Raw genomic sequence first — 9,331 nt, 5'->3', positions numbered from 1 at the left:
TTCGTGCTGTTAATATAATATAGATAAAATTAGACTGACACAATTTACCATGACCTGCAACTGTAGTTGATTATTGGGCTAGATCTAAAAAAAATTGGATAATATGGCAAGTTACACATTTAGCCAGTCGATCAAATAATTATATCTGTTAGCCAAATATATAAAAATATATACTTATTATGTATAGAATATATATTTTATATGTATATATATTAATATATATATAAATAAAAAAAATTACTGGTTACTAATTTTTTGAGCGATTATATTGTGTAGTTTTCTCTTGGGAGAAATTGAAAAATAGCCAGATTTACATGTGGTCATTCAAAAATAGCCACAGTTTCAAAAGTAATCGAATTTTAGGCACTTTTCATGTAAAGATAAATATGAACGAAAACACTGTTCAAAATCCAGAAAATACTTCAACATAATATACTGGAATTTCAGTATAATATACTGGACTTCCAACATAATATACGGGAGTTCCAGTATAATATATCGGTCCAATATAATATGCTGGAAGTTCATACATATGTGCTCCAATCTCCAGTATATTATACTGAAACTTTCCGCGTGTTGGAGTTCCAGCATAATATCATGGAAGTTCATACACAGGTGCACCGATCTCCAGTATATTATGCTGGAACTTTCCATGTTGCAGCAAAATAGTGGCTATTTTTTAATGACTTTGCAAATGCTGACTATTTTTGAATGATAAGTTCGAAAACTGGCTAGCCCGTACTATTTTTACTTTTCTCTCGGGTATATAAAGAGTCCCAGCCCAGTAAAAGTGTCTATCACGGCCCAATAAATTTTTGAACGCAGAAAAATATCATATTTCACACATATATAGGCAGGGAAAAGAGAAAAGAGTTGGATGAAGAGAAAAATGGCAGAAAGGAGGAATAAGGATGGCAAGAAAAAGGAAAAGGGAACTGGGTGGCCATCAATTAAACTCAAGTTTAATCTTCAGCTCAATCGCCTCAAAGATAACGATCTTATTACTGTATGAATTCTTCCCCTCTTTCCGATTTTGCACAAAAAATTGTTCTTCGTTTAACCCCCCCCCCCCCCCCCCCCCCAAAAAAAAAAAAAAAAAAAAGGAATGTTCATGAGCCTCATAATTGTTTTTTTCAAAATAGATGTAGATAGGTTGTCAATCCAAATAGCTTTGGTAATCCTGTTCTAAATGAGCTAATTCTTGATTCAGCTGTTAATGAAAATATCAAACTAAAACTTTATTTTAAAAAAGGACATCAAAGTTGAGAAAATCTGGGAACTCGTTGTTTTTACAAATTTACAATTGAAACATTAACTGTATAACTTGAGATTTTGCTGCCTTAGTACATGCATTTGTTTGACACTTAGTTTTATTAATGTTGAAGTGTGTGTCCATCGGACCCAGACTTTTATACAAGCGGGTTCAGATATATACTGAAATCCTAAAAAATAATCGATAATAAAAGCGATATTGAGTTAACAAATAAACAGGGTATACCTAGTGCTCTTTATTCTGGTTCTAACAAAACTTTAAAGAAAATTTGTCCGCAACACACAAGCACACACACTCTCTCTCTCTCTATATATATACACACACACACATACATATATCACGCACCTATATCTTAACAACATATCTATCTACCTTTACAATTTAATAATTTATTGAACTTAAATTGTTTCTACAAATTTTACTGTAACAAACAAAAGTTTGATCTATATTAAAATACTAAACTCTATTTATTTATTAGTTTTAATTTATTTTGCACTAATGGTTAACAAAAAAAAGATCTTAAGCTAAATTAATAATTTTATAGAAATTCCAAAACTATGGAAAGACTAAACTAAAATAAACATCAAAGAAGACGAAGAAGAAGCGCACAACGAGAACACAGGAGATTTTCTAGTTTAGCGCATGTAAATATGGAGAAGCGGTCAGCATTTTGAAAAAGTGAAAAAAAAAAAAGCCTAACGGTGCTGGAGCTTGGGTTCAAACACGCGACCATTTGGTCGATTGACCCCGCTTGAACCATCCAACCATGGCACAACTTTGGTTAAGGGGGTTCAACTGACAACTGCTTTCATTTTATAGTAGTTTGTTTCTTTGAAAAATAATTTCCATTTAAAAATAATAAAAAATATTTACGAAGCGGGTTCAGTTGAACCCCCTTGAACCTATGTGGGTCCGCCCCTGATCTTATCTAAAAACTTAAGCTATTAGAGAGGTGCACACTTTAATTTACTTAATTGTGTATTGAACATGTCTCTTATGTGTGAGCCTTATTCTTCTTTATGGGCCAAGCATGTGGAAATGCTTTTTGATAATGAGTGACGATGAGACTCGAACCCAGGACCTTTGTATGCTCTGATGCTATGTTGAAGTGTGTCACCATCTCATCTAAAAGCTTAAGCTATTAGAGAGGTGCTGGGTCCGCCCCTGATCTTATCTAAAAGCTTAAGCTATTAGAGAGGTGCACACTTTAATTTACTTAATTGTGTATTGAACATGTCTCTTATGTGCGAGCCTTATTCTTCTTCATGGGCCAAACATGTGGAAATGCTTTTTGATAATGAGTGACGATGAGACTCGAACCCAGGACCTTTGTATGCTCTGATACTATGTTGAAGTGTGTCATCATCTCATCTAAAAGTTTAAGTTGTAGAGAATGCATACTTTTATTTGCTTAATTAGTTTCTTGAGAAAGGTAATATGTAAAGAAATATCAATCCAACTTTTATTTACTTAATTATGTCTTTAACAACTGACAAAGAGTAATTTGAGATTCACTGCTCTTGCTCCATTTTTGTTGATTTAGCAATTTTGTCATGCATTAGAACCGTGGAATCAGCCATTGATGCTTGTATCAGGGTATGCTTCCTACATCACACCCATTGGGGTATGGCCCTTCCCCATATCTTGCGTCTAACGCGAGATGCTTCGTGCACCAGGCTGCCCTTTTTATTAGAAGTGGATGTTTTCTCAGTACCACTGTTTTAAAAGGCATTTTCGGGGCGAGCCCTGGGGCGAGGCGCACCAAAAACGCCCCGGGGCGATGGTGTGGGGCGAAAGTATCAAGAGGCGTATGCCCAGCAATTCGGGGTGTACGCCCGGGCGTTTGAGGCGAGTTTTTTAAGTGAGGCGTAAGCCCCAGAGATTTTTTCAAATTAAAACAAAATTTGTTGAATAAGTCCTTTATATAATACCCAAATTTTCAAAATTCAGCTTGGTAATTACTCAAAAGTTTTAAAAAGGAACTGGAATGTATTAAATTTAAAAGTCAAGACCTTTTTTATTGATTGAAGCCCCAATTCATGATCTTTCCCAATTCTTTATCTTGTCCGCTAGTCTGCTAACATCTCCCAAAAGCAACGAATATTCAATTCGTTTTTTACAAATACAAAGAGAACTTCATTCTCCTTCATAGCAGCAAGTTCAAAGTTCAAATTGAAGGTTAGTCATCCTTTTTGTTCCTCCATGTAGAAAACTTTATTCTTTTCGACTCAAGTTACTTGAACTTCTAAGTAGTATATAATAGATTGTTTTGACTAGTTTTTTGTGGGGATGAAGCACATCTATATATATATTTTTCACATATTTATAGTTTTCTTCATTTTTTATGCAATTTTACCTGTTTATAAATATTTACTGTAATTATATTATTTTATAAAATATTAAAAATTAAATACCTATGGGGCTTACGCCCCTTGCCTCGGGGCTTACGCCTCGCCGAGGCACATGTATAACGCTCGCCTTACGCCCACGCCTTTTAAAACACTGCTCAGTACATCACTTGTTATTTCAAGACGGTGGAAGTTTTCTTGTTGCAAAGATTATGACTAAGCTTAAATCAAGAGCAATTTATTATTACATGTTCACATTCGAGAATGGTCCTTTCTTCCCATAATTGTGTGTCGTTGGTTTTGCTATATTGATGATTTGTTTCTACCAATCCTTCTTGAAACAAGGATGGTCATAGTTTAAGGTCAAAGAAATAAAGAATAAGATTGCTTAGCTACAGAATTGGTTTAGACTTTAGAATTTTATAGGTGAAGCTAAAAGGTTGCTTAAATTGTTGAAAGATATTGGTGTGCTTCACTTGTAAGACTTCAGTTGAGATTGATGATTAACATCTTTGCTAGACATCCAAATAAGAAGTCTTACCATAAATTGAGATGGAGGGAGCATTTTTTTGGTGTAGAACCCCCTTCCTTCTTGTCCTTCTCTACTCTAAGAAATTCAATTTTAATAGGTCACCATAACCACAAAAACAACTACGCCTCAATTCCAAACAAGTTGGGGTTGGCTTTATGAATCCTCAATGACCACATTACTCCATTTAAATCATCTCATGCCAAGTTTCACCATGTTCAATCAAAATGAAAATATAAGAAAGTGTCCCTTATGAGATTCAATTACGATTTCTTCTTGATGTGATTATCAAAACAGAGAAACTGAAAATAATATATCATGGATTTAGTCATGGATAAAACCATCCAACTCGCCTATTCGGCAACAGTCAACTGGACATTTTTTGCTATCACATTAGAAAAATAAGAATTGCTAATCTTTGCTTGAAGTCATGACGTTTTGTCAAGTTCTTAACTTGGTGATTAAGTGCTATTCTTTAACTTATCTGCTTCTAATACTTCCTTTATTTGCTTAAGGTATTCAGGTTCAGAATTTCTTTACTCCAGCTGAATCAAAGGCTTTTGTCAAAGCTGCTGAGTCACTTGGGTTTGTTCACCAAGGAAGCCTTGGTCCTGCATATGGCGAAGCTTATAGAGACAATGATCGTGTATCCGTGCATGATCCTGATCTCGCAGATGCAATATGGAGATCTGGACTGAACAGATTATTTTCGGACATAAAAATTCGAGGCAGAGTTGCCATTGGGTTGAACCCTAATATTAGATTTTACAGGTTAGGTGTCTTTTCGTCATAAAACTGCTCTATTATTATGGCATACAGTGTCAATTACCGAAATAGATACAACAATCTGTGATCCTTTGCCATGCTGAGTAGTAAAACATGTTTAATTTAATAAAAATTGGCATATTTAAGCTTTATTAAGGTTGATAAACATTGACGAGATTGAATAGGTTATAATTGACCATGTAGACGAGAGAATGGATCTACAACCTACAACACAGCAGAATAATCCAATTGAGGGCTGATTTTTCAGGGTTTTCTGGGTAAGGTGCTGATAGTTACTTGCTTTGAAGGGTTGTGAAGTAGTCAACAAATAGGTGATTATTTAAAGCTTACAGAAGCAAATAAGTGAATAGTAGGCGCACTTGATTCCAAAACAGTTTTTGAACTCACAAGCTACAACCAATTTTATCTTTTCAAACAAGCAGTACAGTAAATCTATGCTAGATAGGAATAAAATGAAGGAACAAACCTTGTGGTATATATATTCTTCTATGCAAGAAGAAAATCCAGGATACCACAAAATACAATTTTAGGTTTCTCTTCCTCCCCCCGCACGTAACAGTAAGTTGGCGTCCACTACTAAAAAAAAAGGAAAACATTGGCGCAGCTGAAATGAAATACATGACATTTGAGAGTGGATGTTGGAAAGTAGAAGAAAATTATAAGGAAAAAGGAAGTAAGAGAAGAGGGATGGTAAAATTAACGATAGGAAGTCGCTGGGAGAGCTATTGGGGCAAGGAGGAAGAAAGGAAAAAAATGTAGGAAGAGGTTGGTGTGCTAATGTTGTGCCAGTGAGGAGGAAAAGGACTTTATGGCACTTCTCCGGACTCCCTTAATATTAATTAATGAATTATATACTTTAGTTCTCTATTGCTTGATGATGTCTTAACATAATGCAATTAGTTGCAAGTCGTTTCATAATCATTTGTATACTATAAGTGTGGCTTGTTTGAATTAATCTTCAGAAAATTTCATGTTTAATACTATAGGTTTTCATGTTAGAGATAGATTGCCCACGTTTAGTTTAAATTGTATAAGCAGCAATCTGAATTCTTTGATTACTATTTTTTATTGCAATTAATTACTATAATATTTGTCTAGGACATTATTAAACAATCTAAAATTATACAAGTCAACATAATATGGATCGGAATTTTTTTAGTGTTACTCTTCTCAAATTGAAAAAGAAAGAGGTGCTGTACTTTGGAAGGATGGTATATTGAATTCTCACCTGAGTTTTAGGAGATGGACAACAGCTGCAACAGTGATGTATTTGTTTGTGGGAAAGTCATGATTTTCAAGTCCAAGAAGTTGTCCTTTTCCATTGTTCAGGGAGGTAGAGTGCTAAGTTTTTCCTTGAATAACCTAGATGTACCTAATTATAAACTTGCATCACGTTAGCTGCCTCAGATCCCTGCATTATAATACAGACCGGAGTTTTTTTTACCTGTACTTATTCTGCAGTCTCTTGGTGCTATTTTATTAGATTTTAATACCTTACTTAAAAAAAGGAACCTTGTAAACTGAAAATAGAACATATAGCTAAATAAAAACTACTAAAACATGCTTCATAGCTTTGCCATGTAAAATGATAAATCCTATTATATCCAGTTAAAAAAAAAGAAGAGAAAATAAATCCTCTTGTATGTCCCTCTAATGTAATGGCCTTTGCAACCATTGTGTTTCTCATTTCTTTTTTCCAGAATACATGGTAAGATGGGCAATATAACAAATGTTTGATCCTCTTCAATAACTGTTGTTGCTCACTAGGTACAAGGCTGGCCAGAGATTTGGACGGCATATTGATGAAAGTGTTGACATTGGAGAAGGGAAGCGTACACACTACACTTTGTTAATATACTTAAGCGGTGGTTCCAAATCTAAAACCAAAGATGATAAAGACTCTCAGGATTCTTTGTCCGAGACCCTTGTTGGAGGGGAGACTGTGTTTTATGGTCCAAGAAATGCTTTGGTTGCTGAGGTACCACTCCTTCCCTTTTCAGCAATGCGCCAACTCCCACTCTCTCTCTTTAATGTTCTCATTCACGATTCCCCTTCACACATATATGCATTTAATAATCGTGATTGTTATCACATTCTATTCATGTTTCAATTACTCCATATTAGCTAAGCAATCAACCATGATTTTCTTATGCTACTTATACTATTGTATTGCATAGTCTGGCATCAACTAAAGGATAATGACATGATTTTCTTGAATATATATCTGATTTTGTTATGCTATTTATATTCTAAACAGGTACCTCCAACTGAAGGAATGGCTCTTGTTCACATTCATGGGGATAAATGTATGTTGCATGAAGCTCGGAATGTCACTAAGGGTATCAAATATGTTTTACGATCTGATGTTGTATTTGCTTGAACAAATCACAAATGCCAAATATTGAGGAGTCATATACTTTTACTGCCTCCTCTCGAGATTAATGAGTGGAAAATCTCTCGTGACTTTTTGTAATTCACCTTCTAACTGTAACTTCATTCTTAAGTGGAACCTCTCCTGTATTCTGCAATAATATTGTGGATTGTGGCATAAGCCTATTAAGAATTTTAATGATACTTACTTCTTTTATCACTGTGGGAAAAACACTTGGCTTAGATAATGAATCTTTCACGAGTATGCGCTGGTGAAAAGATTACTTTCCGGGTGTACATATTATAAGCAAAATTTAGGATGTACGGAATTTCTTACCTTTGTATTTTTATTTTTTGGAGGGAGTTGAGTTGCTTGCTTCTTACTGATCTGGTACTGTTAGTACAATGGAAGCTAGAATTTGTAGGTGGAATAGCTTCATTTCACCCTACCCCTTCTCTAAATCTACGAACTAGTAGTAATATATTTCAATTTTGATGAGAGTGTTTGAAAAGAAATTAGTTCATGTTTATTCAATACAAACCAAAAGAAGAGATATGAACAACATTTAACATTGCGATGAAGTTATTCTTCCTATGCTACCTCTGCATCAAGCCTCACAATTTAGAGAATTATTAACTAGGGAAAACAAACAATCAAGGATACACAAAACACTCATTTTCAAATATACTTCACTAATGGAAGGCCGGTTTCTCAGTTAACAGCTCTGCAGTTGAGTCTAACTTCACCATCTTCTTGAACACCAACATTTCCGAGCTTGATCATTGATGCCGCAAACTCCCAGAAAAACGAAGCTTGGTCATTGGCAAATGCTTTAACAATCCAACCAGTCCTATAGTCATTCAACAAACTCTGGTCTGATGCAAAAACACCTTTCCCTGCAACAATTTGCTTGTAATAGTTGTTGTCGAACACTAATGAAGTTGGGTCCAAGAATTGTCCTGCATTGCTATCTCTGTTTGGTTTGGGGCAGTTCTTCTTTAGGCTCTCTGCAAATACTGCGTTCAAGCTTGGGTCAGTGTCATGCACTGCGCTGAAGTTATGAAGCCTGGCTTCAAAAGAAGAGCAGTGTGAAAATCCAAGTGTATGTCCACCAGAGAGAGCAACCAAATCTTTCATTCCCAATCCCCTCTTGGCAAAGCTTTGAATGAGTTGGCTCGTGTTAAATGATGGAGCTGGTAAGTTGATTGTCTCATTTGCCCTTGATATTCTCCCATCTTTCCTTCCTTTTAGTACGTTCCAATGTGGACCTCCAGACTACAAAATTGTCAAACATGACGTATTTATGAGCTTGATTGGAAAAATGCACGATTAGTAATCTTGAAAATAAGACGGATACCTGCTATAGCATGTTATTGATGGTGTAAGTGTGTATAAGTTAAATCTTTTATTTAATAGGGAGGATGATGTACTACGTACCATAGCCACGACGTCTCTAGCTGCAATGGCAACTATATCAGCACAAGAAACAGTTCTTGGGCAAGACTTTTCGAGCTTAGTTTTGGCATCATCAATCACGTAGAAGGCTCTAAGAGAGACGTTGGGCGGACCATCTTTCTCTGCTTTGTTTCCTGGAGTTGAGTCCAATAGAACAGATGCATCACATCCCTGTAATCATTAACAAAACAGTTTGTAATGATAATTGACTTGCATTATGTGCAAACAAGACACATACATATGTAGAGAGAGAGGGCGAGAGAGTACTCTAATGAAACAATCATGAAAGAACATCCTCAGAAGACGTGCTGGGACTTTAGGATCATAAGACGAAGCGTTGCGAACAGCTTGATAGATAATATCTTCAGCTTGAGGACATGTTTGATCATAGTAGTTAGCTCCAAGAGTTGCGTTGGACTGAGAGATTGTTAACAAAAGAAGAAATATGGTTGCAGAAAAGATTATCTGGAGAGACAAAGGAGCCATTGGACACTACACTTGAAGAAGATTAAGCTGATGAATTGTATATAATTAATGACTTAATTACAATTTAGAAGGATGATGCGATA

General features: G+C 35.3%; 2 protein-coding genes across 2 annotated transcripts; one reads left to right on the top strand and one right to left on the bottom strand.

The window, feature by feature from the left end:
- The first annotated feature begins 838 nt into the window (after positions 1–838).
- On the top strand, positions 839–7,523 carry LOC104114746 (uncharacterized). The gene is made up of 4 exons (XM_070197160.1): positions 839–1,006; positions 4,674–4,921; positions 6,704–6,914; positions 7,194–7,523. The coding sequence occupies exons 1-4, from the start codon at positions 878–880 to the stop codon at positions 7,314–7,316; spliced, it is 711 nt and encodes a 236-aa protein (XP_070053261.1). The 5' UTR covers positions 839–877; the 3' UTR covers positions 7,317–7,523.
- A 287-nt stretch (positions 7,524–7,810) lies between these two features.
- On the bottom strand, positions 7,811–9,331 carry LOC104114742 (peroxidase 66). The gene is made up of 3 exons (XM_009625255.4): positions 9,030–9,331; positions 8,745–8,933; positions 7,811–8,582 (listed from the first exon to the last, which is right to left on the bottom strand). The coding sequence occupies exons 1-3, from the start codon at positions 9,246–9,248 to the stop codon at positions 8,019–8,021; spliced, it is 972 nt and encodes a 323-aa protein (XP_009623550.1). The 5' UTR covers positions 9,249–9,331; the 3' UTR covers positions 7,811–8,018.

Source organism: Nicotiana tomentosiformis, chromosome 3 (assembly GCF_000390325.3).
Source record: "Nicotiana tomentosiformis chromosome 3, ASM39032v3, whole genome shotgun sequence".
Lineage (NCBI taxonomy): Eukaryota > Viridiplantae > Streptophyta > Magnoliopsida > Solanales > Solanaceae > Nicotiana > Nicotiana tomentosiformis.
This window is presented reverse-complemented; position numbering and strand designations above follow the sequence as displayed.

What these genes read in the sequence shown, in the direction of transcription:
- LOC104114746 (XM_070197160.1), top strand. Translation starts at nt 878, where the DNA reads ATGAAGAGAAAAATGGCAGAAAGGAGGAATAAGGATGGCAAGAAAAAG. An exon ending in AAGATAACGATCTTATTACT is followed by an intron (nt 1,007 to 4,673) that starts GTATGAATTCTT and finishes TAAGGTATTCAG; the next exon opens with GTTCAGAATTTCTTTACTCC. An exon ending in GAAATGCTTTGGTTGCTGAG is followed by an intron (nt 6,915 to 7,193) that starts GTACCACTCCTT and finishes TATTCTAAACAG; the next exon opens with GTACCTCCAACTGAAGGAAT.
- LOC104114742 (XM_009625255.4), bottom strand. Translation starts at nt 9,248, where the DNA reads ATGGCTCCTTTGTCTCTCCAGATAATCTTTTCTGCAACCATATTTCTT. An exon ending in TTCATGATTGTTTCATTAGA is followed by an intron (nt 8,934 to 9,029) that starts GTACTCTCTCGC and finishes TAATGATTACAG; the next exon opens with GGATGTGATGCATCTGTTCT. An exon ending in CTAGAGACGTCGTGGCTATG is followed by an intron (nt 8,583 to 8,744) that starts GTACGTAGTACA and finishes ACAATTTTGTAG; the next exon opens with TCTGGAGGTCCACATTGGAA.